General features: G+C 42.5%; 1 protein-coding gene across 5 annotated transcripts in view; it reads left to right on the top strand.

Annotated features, from left to right (window-relative positions):
* DUSP22 (dual specificity phosphatase 22) overlaps positions 1 to 5,630 on the top strand; it is a 44,135-nt gene extending 38,505 nt beyond the window's left edge. For all 5 annotated transcript variants that reach the window (XM_064663078.1, XM_064663087.1, XM_064663070.1 and 2 more), the window contains one exon: positions 1,790 to 5,630. In XM_064663078.1, the coding sequence (XP_064519148.1) occupies positions 1,790 to 1,975 (186 nt within the window). In that variant the 3' untranslated portion in view covers positions 1,976 to 5,630. The remainder of the gene's footprint in view (positions 1 to 1,789) is intronic.
* The last annotated feature ends 13,754 nt before the right edge of the window (positions 5,631 to 19,384 follow it).

Genomic DNA, 19,384 nt, shown 5'->3' with positions numbered 1-19,384 from the left:
CTCCCTTACAGTCATTTCTACTCTAATTGGTTTGGTCTAACAGCAATGACAATTAGGGCTGTATGCAAATAGCCTGATAAAGACAGTAACGTCTCTCTTTTTTCATCCACCATGGACGGCGTATTCTGTCTTTTTTCACTGAGGGGGAGGCAGTAGGTTGCAAAAAGAAGTATCCACCTGTATTCACTGACTGGGCTGGAGTTTCTTACTGTCTCTTAACAGCAACCACATCCTTAGCAGGTGTCTGTTTACACACCTGATTTCAGGGGAATAATGCCATCTGCCAAGGGTGTGAACTTTTTTCAGATTTCAGCAGCATGGGTGTTTTGCTGTGCCACTACAGGGTGATGGTATCATGTAGACTCTCTGGAATGGTGTCCTTTAGATCTTGGTCTTAGAGGGTGGGGTTTAGTCACTAGGGACACAGTATGGTTTGTACCTGTTCCAAACCTCCACTTGGTAGCCTGAGGCTTCAGATTTGACTCAGGACCTTACGATCTTTTACGAATGAGAGGGAGGAACTATGCTGAGGTCTTGTCTCCCAGTGTCCTAGCAAATGGTCTTTATGGATCAAGCTGTTCATGAGCCCCAAACAGAACAAAGCTATGAAGGCTAAGGTTTGAAAAATTAATATTTCCCCCTCTGGGACACAACAGCTGGGGGCTGTGTTTACTAGCTGCTTCTGCAGAGAAGTGCAACAAAATTGTCAGGGGTTGGACAGTTCCTCAATTGGAATTGTCCTCAGTTGGACTCAAATTCTCCAACTGGCAAAGATGTGACAGAGAAGGATGTAAATGTGATTAAGGTCTATAAAACTGAGTGGACAGAGAAAGTGAACATGTGAAACTTCCACTCCTTCCTTTGAGATGGGATTATCAGTTGGCAGGTCCAAATCAAGGAAAAGGAGGGGGGGAGTGTTATACAATATGCACTTATGGAGCTTGTTGACATGCAGATATCTTGTGGGAAAAAATTGTGGGTTTAAGAATGTGATCTCATGACAGAAAAATTAATTTGTTGTTATCAAACACAAAGATACTGCCTCAGACTCTGAAAGCACCTGAGCTGAAAATTGCTGTGGGCTGAGGAAGTGGCTAGGGAAAAGGTCCCAGCACTACTGGGACCTTCGCTTGATTCTTGCCTCGGCATTTACATCTGGCTACTCTCATACCAGGATACAGGGCTGGATTGTCCTTCAGCTGGACCTGATACTTCTGTTACCATGTTCAGTCATTCATGTCAGTAACATATACGGTCCTATGCTATAGCTTGTAAAGCTCTTGAACTTTTTCTTCCTAGAGGATATCTTCTGGGATATCTACAGTACATTTTTTACTGCTGGTGTTTGTGAGCTCAGCATCTGTAACAGTAGTTAATTTCTGATCTTCAAGCTTCTTGCAGCCTGTTGTGACTTGGGCAAGTTGGCTGATCATATTAGCTTCCACACAAATTCATCTTATTGTTTATGTATTCAGCAGGAATAGGGAGATTTTAAGTCCAGGATTTCCTTGCCCAGAAGGTGTTCTTTATTCTGTATTACTCCAGTCACCCATGCTGTTCCACAAATGTGTCATTTTAGGAAATGTAAGGGATCTCAGTGATTTCAAATATGTTTCCCTGTGCCTGTGTATTCTGTGCTGCTATTGAAGGGCATGCAATATTTGGAGTGGTTTTCTGCTTATAATCTTAAAGACTCTGGAAATTCTCTAGGACAGGAAGAAGTATTACTTCTCCATCAATCTTGTGTTATTGTTTCATCATACTGTGTATGTATGTTCAATTTCTGCAGTTCAGGCAGTGGCTGAAAGAAGAATACGGGGAAAACTCTTCTCAGGATCTGCAAGAAGCCAAAAATCTTCTGAGCAAATATAAAGAGCAGGCAGAGTTGCATCAGACCACCGGAGGAAGACAGTGGAATAACAACTTCTCATCTGTGCCATCTCTCTCATACAGCAACTACACAACAGAGACCTAATCGTAGGAGGTCGATTTTCTTCTTGCTACCTTTGCAAAACATCTTGCTGTGTTCTCCATCCCATCTTCAAGACTTTCAGCAGTAAACCATGCAAACAGTTGATTTATAGAAAGCTTCTTGATGACATTATGTGTGAGTGTGTATGAGTGTGTTTCACACAGTTTTATAATTCAGGCAGGATCAAGCTCTGTTTATGCCCAGAGACAGGATCCAGTTACTGTGGCTGAGGCAACTTGTCCGCCAGCCACAGCTGTTATCCCCTTATGCTCATGTTGCCTGGCATTTGGTGTGAGGTTAGCTCAACTCCTCTTGTTGTAGGCTAGCAAAGGGCTTGAAGAAATGAAGTCCGGTGATTCAAGCTGTGGCAGTTTGTTATCTCTGCACTATTAGTGTGGGAAAGATGTTATTGCACCTGAAAAAGGGAACTTAAGTCTGTGTGTCTGCTGCTCCTGTTCACAGTCCATTGGCAAGTAATACTGTGGAGGTGGGTTTGAACTTGAATGCTAGGCTGCAAGCTGGAGCGGGTGAGATGTGAGTGCACGTACCTTTATACAAGCAGTAGCATCTAGGAGAGAAGTGGGACAGACAGCTCTGAGTAATAACACCTTCAACTGCCACAGTCATACTTGCTTCAGTGCACGTGAGACGGGGCTGTCGGTAGAACTGCCACAGACCAAGAGCACCGAGCCTGTTACCACAGCTCAGCTGATGTGCAGTGATTTAAGCCATGGTCCCTTGACTGTGCATCTAGTCTCCCAACATAAGCTTCTCTGGAGAACAGCTTATCAGGTCTCCAGTGCCACTGAACTTCATTCCCCATGGAGCACGTGCCTCTTCAACACACACCCCTGCGCACATGGTAACGTGTCTCCAGAGTGGGCTCAGTGTGAGTGCGAGCACCTGTTTCTTTGCTTGTGCTGTGGTTTGCTCTTTGACTTCAGCTACCTCAAAAACGCTGTTCTTGTCATTGTGGTTGTAAATGCAACCTTGATAATTGCCTTGTGTAATCTTAATCTGACACGGAGTGAAGTAAGTGGGTGCGTGAGTGTGAGTGTGCGTGCGCATGTATATTTCACAAATGTCTGTATTTGAGAAGTTTATTGTTTTCTTTTAAAATTGCCCATATTTCTCACTGGTTTAAAGATTAAGTTGTTGGAATTCAACTTTCTTGCCATTTAAACACCACTGTGTATTTTGCTGTGATCAAATTGGTAGGAACGCATTTGTAAAATATATTTTAAACTAGGTTAAAACTAGGGGCCATACTCTGCTCTTGGTAACATTGTGTGTTTCTGGAATGGAGCCATTACCTGACTCAAGTGGATTGTAAGAGTGTGACTTCAAACATGTCAGTAGGAATGCTGTGCAGCATATTGATTTCTGATGGTGTAATGGGGGGTGACACTGATGCCAAGACAATGATTTCTTGTCTTTGACTTGGAGGATGGAAGGCCCACTCTTCTTGAAGATTCCAGAAAAAAAATACCTCCCAAACAGCCAAGATAGAAAACCAAAAACAACCCCCTCATTTGTTCAGATGTGTTGTATATATCATGCTAAAAGCTGAGCACTGGGTGAGAAGCAGTAAGCATACTAGATAGACTGTTGTCTCTTTCAGTTTCTTCAGTACCCTGACCTCCAATTCTTCACAAGATTCCTCTACATGTGATTTTCTGCTTGCTTTGGGTGGCAGTGAATTCTTTGGAGGAGAGCGAGGCTTTTGGGTCAAGTAAGCTCTGGCTGTTAAATATCTGTTGTTCAGTATCTTAAAAAAATACGTTATGGCTTGTGAAATACGGGTTGTGCATATCAATAATTGCTTAAAAGGAAAAAAGGGAATGGGGCGAAACTGGCCTGACCATTTCATCTGAGTTCAAGCCTGCATCAGGGTTCTCATTGCACTAACTGCTTTAAGTGTACTCAGCATGATGAGAGCAGGATAATCATATCTGTGTTGCAGTAAGGGAAGTTGGAGTTGGGAAAAGTGCTGGAATTGACCTTGTTTTCAAGCTTGCAGCTAAATGAACCACTGCCAAATATATGGATATACTGTATATTTGGTACATCCAGCAATTGCTGCTGTGTTTGTCTGGTAAGAGAGGTATTTAGCTGCCCTTGAATACGTTGATCTGCAAATAATTGGCTAAGAATTCCAGCCCAGCAGTGTCCACGTTGGCAGTCCCTTCCATGCTCTGAGAGCAGATGTGGTAATTGGAAAATGTTTTCCTCGGTAACAGGGTCTGACACATGATCAGGATGCGGGTCCATTTGTTCAACCCTCTACTCACAATAGGATATGTAGGGCAACTTCAGCCCATCCCCAAAGGGCAGCTTTGTCAGAAGTATTCTGCCTGTGGTCTCACAGCCAGTCCATCCTTTAGCTGGCTGCTGACACTGTATCCCATAACATTCCTGGCACTCTAGTCTTTGCAGTAGTAATCCTGTGAGTGCTGGTAAGTTGGCAGTTGTTTTTGCTGTTCTGGCAAATATAAGGCAGAATGGGAGATATCTATTAGTGTTCGTGTGTCCAAGATTTAATCTATACTGGTTTTTTTTTTAATAGTTTGGTTATCCCCAAAGAGTCAGTCTCACAAATAGGATTTTTTTAGAACTGAATTTGGCTTTAGGGCCACATAGCCACATCAACGTGCATTATGCTGCAGCTCGAAAGCAGATACAGGGTAAAGTTGAAGACAGAGGGAATGCCATATTGTCAGCAAGTGAAAATGCTTCTCTCTTCTTAAAAGATGGAAGAGGTATTTTCTGTAGTCTCTTGCTTCAACATCTTGTTAAGTGGTCTTTATGAACTGGGTACTGCATGTAGGAGCAGTATAAGAGCAACAGCAGTCCAAGAAAACTTGAATGTGGTTTGTCCATGTAGAGAGCAGAATGATAGTTTACTCCCTAATTACCACAGGTGCAGGAAGAGAGAGTGACTACAGTTCTCACCTTTTAGAGAGGGAGAGGAGCTGACACAGACTGAGAACATGACATGATTTGTCTTCCAACAAGCCTTTCAGTGGCAATTTGTAGGACTTTCCAGCTATCTGGAACATGACTAGACCCAATCCACCTCTCAGTAGTTGGCCTTTGTAGTGTAGATGATGCATTCAGTTATTTTGTTTCTGTACTTCAAAACACTGTCCTCATTTTGATGTTCACTGGAAAATGTATAAAGTTTATAACACCTTACTGGATATACAGATTTGAAATGTATAATTGATTTTATTTTTTTTTTTTTGCGGGGGGTTAAACTTGATATCCACGTGTGATTATAAGCAGATGTCTAGTGTTATAGAATGTAGGTAATGGGTAAATGCGTTATTAGTATTTATTACTCTGTTTTTTTAACCTGGAAAAAGTTGCTTCCTTACATTTTGTTGTTGAGTGGGAAGATATGGCAAATCATATCTCTGTTTTTTAAAAAGGACAATAATAACATTGTTTGCTACTACTGGCCACCACTTGTAGAGATGTCAGTGAAAAATTATAGCAATTACTTCCACTACTTTAAAAACTCTAAATCTGATAAACTTCTTGATTCTGTCTTCCTCTTCATGGGCATCTTAGTGAAGCCTTGATTGCTTTTTCCAAATGTTTGTATTTAATACGTTCTACAATTTTTTTATAAATAAAATTAAATGTTAATACCTGATCTGCGTTTGTATTTCTTGAAATCAATAATAATGTCCAGAAGGCTTCTTCTCACTGTTTGTATCCCTGCAGGTATAATAAGAGTACAAGACTAACTCATTTTGGTATTTAGATTACTTTTTTCTCCTGCACACGGTCTTCTTGGAACTTCCCCTCTCTTCACCGAGTTTTTCCAGGTGAGTTCAAGAATCTTCACAAGAATCTCTTGATAGTCTCTCAAGAGGATGTTGGATGTTGCTGTCTTACTTATTGTTGCCAGCTCATCTTTGCAACAGGGTATGTGGTGAATCCAATTTTTTTATTACTTTGAAATACCTTCTTTTCTATAGCACACTGATTTAGGGCTTGATCAGCTGTAAAACTTACCTGGTTTTCAGACTGCCAGTGCTCAAGACTCTCAGGAGTGCTCTGTCAGAGGAAGCTGATGTAAGCAGCAGATGATGATTCTCAGGGGAAAAATATTTAAAAACAGTTCAAGGGGGGAAATGCCCCATTGGAATTCCCACAGATAACACACTGAATTTCTGGTTTGACACTACCTCTGCTAAGAGGGTAATTCTGACATTTAGGCAATAAAAAAAAAAAAAAAAAACCAAACAAACAAAAATGCCCACCAATCTGAAAATATGATCAGTCATGCCTAAGTATCTCATGGCCAAATCTCATGTCCACTTCAGTCATTGCTGAAGGCTGAACTGTTCTTGCAGTGGGACTCCCTCATCATGAAGGCAAAGTTAGATGCTCAGGCACAGTGAGTTTTGAGTCTTTTCTTTTTGCCTTTTCCTTCCTCTCCCAGCACTTGTTAGTTTATATACTGGGAATGTGTGGCTGGTGTTTCCTAAGGGATCTTGGGGACTCAACTAATTAGTTGTAGCCTCCACTAGAATAAAGCAAATGTGTCTGTGGATAGCTTTGAAAGTGATGGATGCATCTTGTTCATAATACGTTTCAGTTCATCTTGAGTGTAAATGGGATTTTATTAATGTTTCAGTCCTCTTCCTGTCTTTCTGTGAAAAGGCTTTAAAATTCAATGCAACCAGCTATATGACACTTGAATTAGTAGTGTAATTACCTCCTTTCTCCCACCTGTTTTCCATAGCAATGTCTTAGATACATGTGCTATAGCAATGATGAGACAGAAAACATGCCTAAAGTATAATCCCTTGTGATCTAGGAAAACCTTATAAGTTTTAGAGGAGGCTTTCCCCTACCCCTAAAGGAAAATAACAGTTTCCAAATGAAAAATGCACTGCTGCTTTGTCTTCGTTTTGACCACTTAGTACTTTTCAAGGGTAATTTTTACCCAAATCACATGCAAAAATTGTCCTGCAGCCATGGTGCTGTATTACTGTTCCCAGCTCTGTGTCTGGTTCTCCCTCCAATGTTACATGTAACTGTTGTGAGTTCTGGAAAGTGGTATTCTGATCTGATTCCTGTAGTCCTGTCTCACCTTGCAGTCAACTGAGGGAACTAGAGGGCAAACCTGCATGTCTTTACATGTGCTCATAACCTGATGAAGAGTTATGGCTTTGCCAGCATGAGAGTCCTTCCATCTCCTCAAGAAGATTGTATTGAGAGAGGGAAAATGGTGATGATCTTTAGAGAGTATTAGACAGCATGAGGAAGATGATGTTGCACTGTGCAGTGTTTCTGTAGATACCCCTGGAGACACAAAGCATGCCACAGGAACGGCTATTTTCACACTTTGTTCTCAGCAGAGCTTTTAAACATGAGTCTTGTTTTCCACGTGCCCCAGCTCTTGTGCTTAACTAGTTCATTGCTGCTGTCCAGTATTATTATTCTGCCCTCAGCCAGGGCACAAATTTCTCATTATACGTTTGAATGTGTGCTTTGCTCTAGTGAGTTACGCCAAGTGCAGTTTAACAAAAGTGAGTAGCTTGTGAGTAGCAAGGTGACTTCCTGTAGTTTCTATGTAGTTTCTAGTGTAAATATTAGGAGTGGGCAGCTAATGAAGTGTGAGCAGGAGGTGCCTTTTTGCCACTGAGCAGCTGCATAGCTCAGTCCTCGTAGGAGACTCAGTTCTGCTCGTGTGAGCCAAACACATCTGCAGTAAACTGGGAGTAAAACTCATTTTCAGACCATCTCAAAAAATGGGATTTTTTCAGCCAGGCCTGCACCCAGTTTCCATTTCAGTTGAGACAATTATGAATGTGCAGGTTTGTGGCCCCCATTATTTATTGAACAATGAATGGAGAGATCAGAACCAAGACATCGAAGCTACTTGAAGTGCACAGTGTTTTTAGGTTGTTTGCTTGATGGGTTTTTATTCCACAGGCATTGGCAAAGCAGTGTTAGAGCTGGGCAATGGATTTACAAATGGGCCCTTTGAAAGTCTGAGTTCCAATTCTCCCTCTTCCCTTACTTCCGTTCTTTCTCTGAAAGCAAGTGAGTTTTTATTTAATTTTTCGGATACAGGGGATGAGATTTTTGTTTCGATTTATTTAATTTCTTCCCTTCCTCCCATCCTTTTACCTTTTTTTTTCCTGTGTGTATGCAGGGTTTTTGTTTTGTTTTAATAACTGGTATTTATCCCAAAACTCTTGAGTCAGGGTGAGTGCCACAGTGTGGCTTGCAAACAATTTGTTTCCTGTAAATGTGTATTTATATTTCAAAAATGCTCATGTTGCTGATTTTATAATTGTGTTAATAACTATGCTTCTGGTGTTCGTGTATCTGTCCTGTTATGGTTGTGATGGTTGCTTGCCAAGCCTGACATGACTTCTGTTGGGTGTTGTCATCTTCTATGGCAGTCTGGCTCCTGTACAGCACTGGATGCTTTGGATAAGTAACACTGATCCATGACAGTGTTAAACCTGACAGTAAAAAAATTAGAAAGGGATATTTAACTTTTATTTTTGTGCCAAAAAGCCATGTTTCATTGGTGGACCAGCACCCTATACAGGTTGCTGATTTCAAATATTTTACTTCATTCTCTCAATTCCTTTTATTTTAAGGTAATATGGGACTTTGTGGAAAGTTTCTAAATAGGGAAAAACTCTGCCCTGTTCTTAGAGGAAGTATGTTGAAGGTGTCAGAATTATGTGCATGCATGCTCACTGCATATTTTTCCAAGAACTGCATTTTGGAAGTCTTTGCAAGTTAAGTCTGCAACATGTAGCTTTCCCAGAAAAAAACCCCACACTTATAAAATCCCTCAGTGTCTCAAAAGAAGAAAAGAGAAAAACAGACAAAAATTTGCATTTCTGCATATCTTGGAGGCTGTGCAATTATAACTCTGCTGTTTCTCAGCTGGGTAAGGCCATATTACTCTCAGGTTAACCATCAATAGCAGCTTTGGGGGAGGAAAGGGAAAAGGTATACCCACCTGTGTATATTAATGTACACAGTGCATTACACATTAATGTACACACACATTCATTACAAGTGCACTCTGGGCTTTGCTGTCACTGAAAGGAGCTTAAATACTCCTCCTCCTCCTTAACTGTATTTTCTTTTCTTGTAGATTTGACCTTAATTTCCCTGGGTTGGTCACCTTACATCAATGTTTGCCTTGGCAGATCTCACATATTTCTAGGTTGCCTTTTCTCCCTTAGAATTATACCTCCCTGATAATGAGCATAAATTTTAAAAATAGCATAGAAAGGGTTACAAGAACACCTCTGATGCAGTAAGACAGGCTAGAAATTTCCACAGTCCTTTTTGAAGAAAAGAACTTGTGGTTTTGACTTGTCAAGAAGGCATACTGAGTCAGTCACCTTTGTCCAATCCATAAAATACTGGACTGAGAAGCATTTGAGATTCTGATACTAAATCTCCTGCAACTTGCTGTGTGACTTAGCAAGTTGTTTCAGTCTGGTTTGCTTAATTTTTCTAATAAAATCAGGAACCAGTGTTATGACTTTTCCTGGTACAGCTCTGAGAAGCCCCTGATGAAAAGCACTGCATCAGTGTTGGTTGTGTATTGTTAAATGAAGTATCTGCCCTCTATCTGAGGAATGTTAAAATATGTTTGTAACAGATTCTGAAGCAGGGCAAGTAGCTGTGGTGGCTTCTTGCTTTTTGTCAACATCTTCATCTCACCTGCATATGAAGTTCTGTGCTGCACAGGATGGTAGTTGGATGTTGATGTGAGCAGGGAATATTTGAGGTCTTATTCCTCCAGCTTCCATCTACTGTATTTAAACATGAATCACATAAAGCGAAGATGTCATAATTTCTAGATGGAAAAAAATGGAGTGAAGTGGAAGAGGTCCACAGCAATTCTGGTTGTGACTGCCCTAGATGAAATTCATCCCACTAGTACATTGGTTGAACATAAAATCTCAGGTAAAAATTAAATGGTAGGGATATGTAGTATGCCTCTGATTTCAGGAGTGATGGGGGGTGGGGGTGGGCGGCAAGCAGAGGAGGAATAGCATATGGTAAAAAATTAAAGCATTGGAATACCTAAGGGTAACGTGGTTAAAGCTGCTGATGCATGTGCTGAAATACATTCTGTGCACTCCAGGAAAAAGTCTGCGGGCAAAAAAAAAAAAAAAAAATGGGCTGGGGGGGGAATTCTCCAATGTTTCCTATACTTTGGATATATGGTTATGATGATAGAAAAAAAGTGTTTCCCTGATTTTTACTCTAGGCTTGTTCTGGAAAAAAAGTGCATATGGTGAATACCGTGATGAATACATCTAATAAAAGCTGTTATGACAGATGAGAACTGGAGGACGAACAAAAATTAGTGCCTCCTTCGCCAAGCTGCTGCTGCTGCTACTTTTGGACTTTTGTTTCATGGAAGACATGAATTTGATTCATTTCCAAAGACAGCTTGGAAACTCCAGGCAGCAGAGCAAGGGACTCTCCCTTGACTTAGCTGTTTTTCTCTGAATGCATTGCACTTGTGTGAAATGCAGTCAGTGCTGCTTCTCAGGTCATTTCTGAGGGAAGGTCAGTGCGTGGGGACTGACCCTCCAATCATCAGTTTGAGTGATCTGGGGGTCTCGGTGCCTTGCAACATTGAACTCCATGCAGTGTTGGGGAACTTGCAGCACCTGCTGTGGGCACCGTAGTTAAAAAGGAAAACCTTTAATTTCGAGCCAGAGTAGATGCAAATGGTGTATTGGAGAAGCCTCTGCGTTTCTACTGATGGCCAAGGTCTCCTTGATGTTGCCTCCACTGCTAAGCTGGGTGATTAGGGTTCCTTTAATCCCTCCAGGCTTTCCTCCCTCCCTTCAAGACTGAATGGAGACAGTTGCTGGACTCTGTGCTGATCATTTGTTCAACAAAGTTGAACAGTTTTAATCCATTTTTAATTTGAAGCATGTATATTAGATTAGAGTTGTTAGAAACTAATAGATGATTTACCTACTGAAAATAACTTGTGTGGGGACCAGGCTGGGGAAATAGTAGAGGTAAGAGTAGGGAGAGCATGGTTTGGTGAGTGCTCTCAGAGTGATTTGCCAGCTCTGATGGGAAGCAATAAAGGGGGGGAAGAGACAGTAATCAGTGAATCAATCCGCACGGCTCATTTAAAAATACCTCCTTTTTTGTGGCTTCGGTTACAAGAATGCTTTGTGGGCTGCAGAAGAAAGGCATTGGTATCTGTTTTAAACAAGCCATATTCTAATTTCATATTTCATGAAGTCTCGTGAACCTCTGAGCAAGAGAATTTCCACCTGTGTGCTTGTTGGGGGAGAGGGAGGGCAAATGACCAGTTTAAACAGGAGGTTGCAATTAAAGTAAGCAGGAGCCTTCTCTAAGTAGTGTTGGGTTGCAGTTAAGGAGCACTTTTTTTGAGAAGGGATGGAATGAGACTCTAGAAATGCTATTTCAATACAAGACATCAAAGATGATGCCTGAAGGAAATCTTGAAATAGCCATATTCTCCTGGGAAATGGTAATAAATATGGTTGTGTCTGCCTCACCTAGAGTAAAACCTGCCCAGCGATGAGGATTGCCTGCCTTTGCATCGCAGCTGGCTCTATGCTTTGACATGGCACGCCCTGGCTTCCCAGAGATGAGCTTGGACACAGCCATGTCTGAATGCACAGAGACAGGCTAGGCCTAAGGTAACGACCCTGCCCAGCTCAGGCTGCGCTGAGTACAGACCCATGCCATGGTTTCCTGGCAAACTGGATGAGCCGTACCCCAGCCAACTGGGAGCTAACTGTGCATGGGTAATATTGAATTGGTTCTGTTTGGGAGAGGATTAGCCTGAAGACCTGGAGGGGAAGCTTTAAACATTGAGCGCAATCCTAAGATAAGCCTTTAATGCACATATTCAGAAGTCAACGATGCTTTTGGCAGTTTGGTTTTCTGGCCATCCTTCAAAGGAAGGTGATCAATATTCTTGGTCTGTCACATGTTGTTGCAGCTTTATTGAACAGTAACTTCACATTTCAGGGATGATTTTTGTCAGGCCCTGCAGATGCAAAGTTGGTCCTAGAGGGAAGTAATAGCAGTCAGAAAAAGGAAGACCCCTGTTAGGGTATTCCTTCCCTTCCACCTGTAAATAATAATTAGATGTGAGAAGATTTTATTAAGATCCCCTCTATAGAGGTGTAATTGTTTTATTTAAACAAGGCTACTGATGTAATATATCCCAGTCTTAAGGTTTCAGAAAATCTTCCAGCAAGGTGGTGTGTTTGAAGTCCTGGCATCTGTTTGCAGAAACAAGAAAAATGGGAGTTGTTTGACTTATGCAGATATGTGCTGTGATTGTCTTTAAAAGTAACACATAACCTTTAATGGAAAAGAAAAGCTTGTAGTTATTGTATGACTTCGGCTTGTCATGAAATCTCTCTTTTTCCTACCGTCTTCTGGAGCTTTGCATCAGTGATTCTCAGTTTCTAACACTGTTAGTGTTGGACAGCCATGGTGTGTGCTTGTTAAGTCCCTGGAGGTGAACAGTCATAACAGATAAGCTGATCTTAATGGGGTTTGTAGTGGTCCGGCTCAGTGAAGTTAAGAGAAAAGCATAATGATGTTTTTAGAGAAAAGCCAAGAAAGGCTTTGATTTTGTTCTGTTGGTTTACTGCCACTTTATCACAAGGGAAAAGTTCTGTAAGCAAATAGCAGCACTTGTGGGAGTTGGAAGGAAAAGCTGGAGAAACTTTCAGGAACTGTGTAATTTTCCTGAAAAAGATACAGCGAGGTAAAATTTTTGTTCTGGATTTTCTGAAAGGGCAGAAAAGATGGCTATTACTATGTGCAATCAGAAAGGCGAAAGGAAAAGGACACTTCTTTGAGAATTTCATTGATTGTTGTATCTCAATGCACTAAAAATATCCCCAAACCCAATAATGAAAACATGATGACTAACCAAACTGGTGGTTTTAGCCTAGAGTGTATGCACAAACTGGCTGTCAGTAAACTGCACTTGAAAATGCAACGGTTACAGCACCGTTCCAATATTTCCTGTGAGGAGTAGGAATATGCGGAGAGAGCATGAATGCATTGGTGAAGAATATTGGGCCCAACACTGTTCAGTACCCTCATAAGTGCTCTGGATGATGGGATCAAGGATACCCTGATGAAATTTGCTGATACCAAATTGAGAGAGGAAGTGGACACTTGGAAGGGAGAGCCACCCTGCAGGAAGAGCTGGATAGACTGGAAGAGCAGGTGAACAAGGACCTTACAAAGTTTAACAGGGACAAGTGTAAGGTCTTGCACCTGGTAAAACATAATCCAGGCATCTGTCACAGACTGGGATCTACCTGGATGGGAAAAGGACCTGGGGGTCCTGGTGGACAAGCAGCTCCAGATGAGTGAGCAGTGTGCTGCTGTGGCAAAGAAAGCCAATGGGATGCTGGGCTGCATCAACAAGGGCATCACCATCAAAGATAGAGAAGTCATTATCCCACAGTAATCAGTGCTTTTCAGGCTGCACCTGGAATACTCTGCTTAGTTTTTGTCTCCACAACTGTGGACAGTCTGTAAAGGGTCCAGAGAAGGGCCACAAAGATGATCAAAGGCCTGGGCAGCCTTACATATGAGGAAAGTTTGAGAGAACTGGATTTGTTCAACCTTGAGAAAAAAAGGATTAGGGGAGACCTTGTCACCATTGACCAACACTGAGATTTGCACAGTTGTTGCATGGTTGTGGGTTTGATCCCTGTATAAGCCATTCATTTAAGAGTTAGGCTTGATGATTCTTGTGGGTCCCTTCCAACTCAGGTATATATTCTGTGAACAACCAGTATGCCTCTCTAGTAGTTAGCCGTTCTGTGAACAACCATGCCCCAGTATTTAAAGGGTGGCTTCAATGAAGATGGAGACTCCCTTTTAACAAGGAGTCACATGGCAAAGATAAGGGGTAGTGTGTACAAGATACTCCTAGGGAAACTATAATTGGCACAAGAGGGAAATTTTTCACAATGAGAAGAATCAACCATTGGAATAATCTCCCCAGGAAAGTGGTGAATTCCCCAATTGTTGGACACTTTAAAGATTCAACTGGACAGGGTGCTGGGCCATCTTGTCTAGACTGTGTTTTTGCCAAGAAAGGTTGGACCAGATGAGACTTGAGGTCCCTTCCAACCTGGTATTCTGTGATTCCATGGTAAGATTTTGGACTTGCAGACTTGGCTACATGAGCCCATTCTGACTTCTGATGTTCTGCTGAGCAGTGGGAAGCTAGGCCCAGCTTCCACTCTTGGTATTGGTATTTCCTATTTCACCTCCTATGTGGAGAGGTGAAAGGAACCAAAAAATGCAGCTGAAGATGATGTTGCAAGTGGACAACCTCTGCTCCCTTAAGCTCTGAGGAGCTTCATGAAAGTGCACTGAGATGAACAGTTTTTCTCAGTTTTGCAGATATAATATCAGATCCTTTGCTTTGTGCGGTTTAGGGGCACCAACGATTATCCTCATCCCAAGGCACTGGGAGGCATCTACACTAGTTATCAATCCTCTGTGCTATAGCTGCTTTGTGTATACATGAATTGAAGATGGAGGTGACTCTCTGCTTCTTCTGTGCCACTCTGGATCATTTTTCCATGCTGTAACAACTTGCTATGCCTTATGAACCTTCTTTGGATGGCCTCTGTGCTCTGGAAACGTGAGTTAATATTTTAAAGTGTAAATTTATAGATCGAGGGTTGCCAAAAGGATCCTTTTTGATCTCTGACAAGCAACAAAATCAAGGGGACCTTTGAGGGAAGAGGAAAGAACTGGTCCCAAGCAGAGGGGGCAATTATCTTGTAATATGGATTCCAAATGAGCCTTGGGCAGCAATAATGATGTTTTTGAGTACTCTTTCAGATACTTTTTTTTTTTTTCCTAATGAGGACAGCCTGCTTCTCCAACAACATATGATGTGTTCCTCATTTGCCTTATAAAATATAAGCACCAGTCCTTGGAGCTCTCCCAGGCTCTGTTTAAGAGGACTGCCTGATGTGGAAGTGCACACCTATCCCAGACATAGGACAACTGGGCTACCTAGGCACTGCTCTCTATCATACTGAGATATATCACACATTAAATGGTTATTGGTCTAGGTTTCAGGCTGGAGTTTAGATGGATAGGGAACAACACTGAAGCTGTGTCCTCAGACTGCTGTTAGTAATATGATGCTGCCAGTGCTGTGGAGACTTGGAAGTAACTGTGCCTCAGTAAAGTCCTCACCCCAGAGATGCCTCAGAAGCCCAATACATATGCCATTTTATGTGGAGCATTTACTGTTACTCAAGAAGTACTGTGACAGCAGGGAATTTTGTTTGCATCCCCTTAAATACTGCTGTCTGTCCTTTTCAAAAAGTCTTTTAAAAAGTCATTGCCTTGCAACTGGGGAGGGAAACCTCATAATTCACAGCTGCTAGGGCAGTGTAGCAGCAGGCAGCCCCTTGCACTGGCAGGACTGGGACTGTCTGTCCCTGTGCAACAGGCAGCTCCTGGCCTGGACACTGTTCCCAGTGAAACCAGTGGGGAAACTCCTCTCCAACTCATTGACAGCAGGATCTGGCATTCAATGCTTTGAGTAGCAATTTAAGGCCACCAAATGGTCATTTCTTTCTTTCTTTCTTTCTTTCCACCCCCCTCTCCCCCTTCTCAAGTCCAGTTGCAGCTCTAGCGTGGGGGAAAGGCTAATGCAGCAACAAAGAGATGTAACAGGATTTTGCCTTACATAGAGATGCAATGTGATTTCATCTTACTTCTCATATCACACATAAGTTCTCCCATCTGCAAGGACCGTACGTCTGTGAAAGAAAACTTTAAAGCAACCTAGCACATTTGACAATATGCTCCTTACAGCAACCAGCGGCAGCGACTTGTGTCCTTTCTTGGCAGTAAGAGCTGGGGAGCACTGCAAGGGGATTCCAGAGGCCTTCGTAAGTCTGGTAGGTCTGAATATCCAGAGGTGATAATGAAGGATAAACTCTCCCACGATGGGCCTGAGGTGCTGCAGTAAAACCAATGGCAAGTTATCCATGCCATCTTGCTTGGACCAGTAGCCCGTGGTGCCTTCCCGCTCAGTCACAGCCAGAATTACATTTGCTATAAAGAAGCACAACAGACAGATGTTGGTTGGGTTTTTTTTAAAGGGTCATGTATTTATTGACCCAATCTGCAGCAAAAGGAAAAAAAAAAATAATTATGTAACAAAATGAGTAATGCTAAGTGGGTGAGGGAATTTCTTGGTGTTTTCTAGCATGCAGCACCTTCAGCAGAAGTGTATGTGGCGAAGCTTGCATCACTGACAATGTGAAAAAATTTATTTTGCTTCAAAAGGGAAGCATTCTCCCATGCTAGTAAGTCACCCTTCAGAGCATCCTTCCTGTTCATGCTAACCAGGGGTAGCCATGCATGCAGAGATCTCTTTTTTCACCATTAGAAAAGAGCAACCTGGTATAAAAGCTATTGGAAGAGGCCATGAAGGCTACATCACCTGTCAACAGTTGCTGCAGCTGTTTACTCCTCAGAAGGCACAGTGGGCCAAGCATCAACTGTCAGGTGAAATCAAGAGAATATTCAGGATTTTCCTGAGATAAAGTGAAATAAAGCCATGTGGGCAACATGTCTAAAAAGGGGAGTATTTTTCACTAGGAGGAAAGCAGCACTTCACTGCCATGGAAAATTTCCCCTTCTACCCTTGCAAATCTGCCTTTGGTGGTCCCAAATGCTACTCTCCTGATGAGACAGTTGTGGATGCAGCTCTACACTTGCTGTGATCTGAAGTGGAGAAAGGTGAGAGGAGATGTAATAATGTATTGTTACTATAATTTCACATATTCATTGTTCAGGGAGACATTTCCAAAAGCAGCCAAGTCTCTTTTTCTGAAGTGGCCACAACGTTACAATGTTGTGAAGTTTCCTCCCATCTTCTGGCAGTGTTTCAGCTCTTGTGTATTATCCCTCACATTCCATAGTTTTATCCTCCGTTACCCAGTGTTTACTTGCTCTTTGCAGACTTTGGTATGCTCTCAGCAACTTTGGAAATAAGGTTCTATGAGCACTGTGGTGATGGGATCTCCAAGGAAGGAGAAGCATTCCTGAGCCTCCCATTACCAGCCATGGGGGAGAAGAACAGCAGGCAGCCAGCGGAGAAGCAGTGCAGCCCTTGGTCCCAGCCACAGCCTGATGTTTGGGCAGCACCTGTGCCTCTACATTCCACCTCTTCCCTGGCAGGTTTCCATGCAGCCGGCTCCTGCGTGGGGTGCAGCACAAGGTGATGAGCCCTGAGGAGTTCTGCCACAACCTTCTTGTTCTACCCGACCCCATGCTTAGAGGGATCAAGCATCAGTGAGGAGGAGAAGCCTGATTATGCTGCTTCTTCCACTCTACTCCATGATACAGAAAACACATGCCAAAGCTGTCTTAGGCCAAGAGACGCTGACACTGCAGGAGAGACAGGTTACTTTGAGCTTGTCAAGTGCTCTCCACACTCATTCCCTCTCATTTATAAAGGTACCTGGCAAGGAGGACTGTAACACAAATGTTCCAATTGTCACAGGGCTGCAGAGGGATGAATTCTCCCTGCAAGATCTTGCACTAAACTCCCTGCCCAGGACACCTTACCTGTGTAGTGCTTTGTGGGGCCTCCTGATCCAAGAGCTGGAGCTGAAACCTCTGAGTAGTTCATCTAGTGCTGTGCTGATGTTTGGTTGCATTTGGTGTTACAGCTAATGAAGGTGTTACATGTTTTTGAAAACTTTCAGGAGGTATTCACCAGTTTATGTACATGCTAGACTGATCATTGATAGCAGGAGAAATTCTGACTGGATGTACTTGCTATCCCCCATTCTCACCCTCCACCGAAATTCTTGCTTACAAAGACCTGTTTCCTTTTAGATCATTCTTCTGCACATCTAGGAGCACTGACATGCTTTTTTTCAAAGTGAAATACCACTGTACATTCATTTAGGGCTCACTCCCTCCCTCCCTCTAGATTACAGCCAAACTCATGCTGTGCCCCTGTGAATGATGAGCCAGGTCTCTCCTCAACAGAAAAACCCAGGCAGGTTCTTTTTGCTGCTGCCTAAGGAAGAGCAATTGATAAGGGAATTTTTCTTTAAATACTTTAGCTTATAGCCTCCCTTGCTCACTAATTATTTTTCCTTTGGGGCTTTGAGTTCCTCTTTTGTCTATCAAAAAGAAGAACGTAACACAAACTGCCAGACCATCACCACCTCCTTCTCACAGCTATCTGCATCTCATCCCCATCTGCTCAGTAAGTCCAGGTTGAGGATTTACCCCTCACTAATCAACATAGGATGAAAATGGATGTTTAAAATTCTACAGCTCCTTCCAAAGGGTTGTATGTGCCACAAGTGTGCCACTGGAGACCTTCCCAGTTTCCTTAAAGCAGAGAAATCTTAGTGGCAGCCACCTCTATGACTTTAGTGAAACTTCCCAAAGCTCCCTCCCACCTGAGTTCCTTTCCCTATCATTTAAATTCTTGCTTTGCATTGCTCTTCAGAAAGACGCTCCAATTTAAAATGACAGAAAACTCAGTATTATATTTAATAGAGAATTGTAATAGGTAGTAGGAGAAGAATGGATGATACATATGCAGCATATCTCTTGTGGATTTTTTTAATGTTCAGTGTTTAGTTTTCAGTGATTTTTCTTGTTGTACCACCCTAATCCCTTCCCTCTCTAAGTCATTTTCTGATTTAACTGAGCTCCTTGCAGCTCAGTTTCTTTGAAGTGGAACTTCAACCCGAAAATATACAAAACCAAGTCGATCTTTTGAACCCAGGAAATTATGTGGGTTTGAACTTAGATACAAAGGAATCCAAGCACACTCCTTACATTTGCTGGTATGAAAGCTGGCAACTACCGGTTAAAGCAAAAAGCACTTAAAGTAGTCACATCAGCAGCCTTCCTTCCCCTGGGCATGGGCCTCTCACAACATCCTGGGGTGTCCAACACTTGGCGTGTCATCCAGCCACAGACTCTTGACAAACTCAAAACGTGCCAGGAATCAAACAATGTGCCAGCCAGTGCTCGTTGCTCTCCAAATCCCAGGAAAGTCACTTTTTCCTTGCTGGAGGAACGGACTCAAGAGAATGATCCTGGAAGTGCCTCAGCGCAGGCACTCGAGTGGCAGTGCCCCTGTCACCAGCTGTATCTTTGTCCCATTTCGACAACAGTCCCCCTGGCCCTCTCCCTGTGTGTCCCACAGTTTGGAAACTCCAAAAAGGGAGTGTTTCCAAGGGCATGAATTCAGCTGTTACCTTGTTCTTCGCTGTAATAAATCATGTTCAGATCAGGTACCCCCTCTGGAGCAGTCCCACTTCTCTTCTATGGGGAGAGTTTGGTTTAACTTCTTTGGTGAAC

Source organism: Pseudopipra pipra, chromosome 1, assembly GCF_036250125.1.
Source record: "Pseudopipra pipra isolate bDixPip1 chromosome 1, bDixPip1.hap1, whole genome shotgun sequence".
NCBI lineage: Eukaryota > Metazoa > Chordata > Aves > Passeriformes > Pipridae > Pseudopipra > Pseudopipra pipra.
Note: the sequence above shows the minus strand (reverse complement) of the source record. Positions and strands in the feature narration are given on the sequence as shown.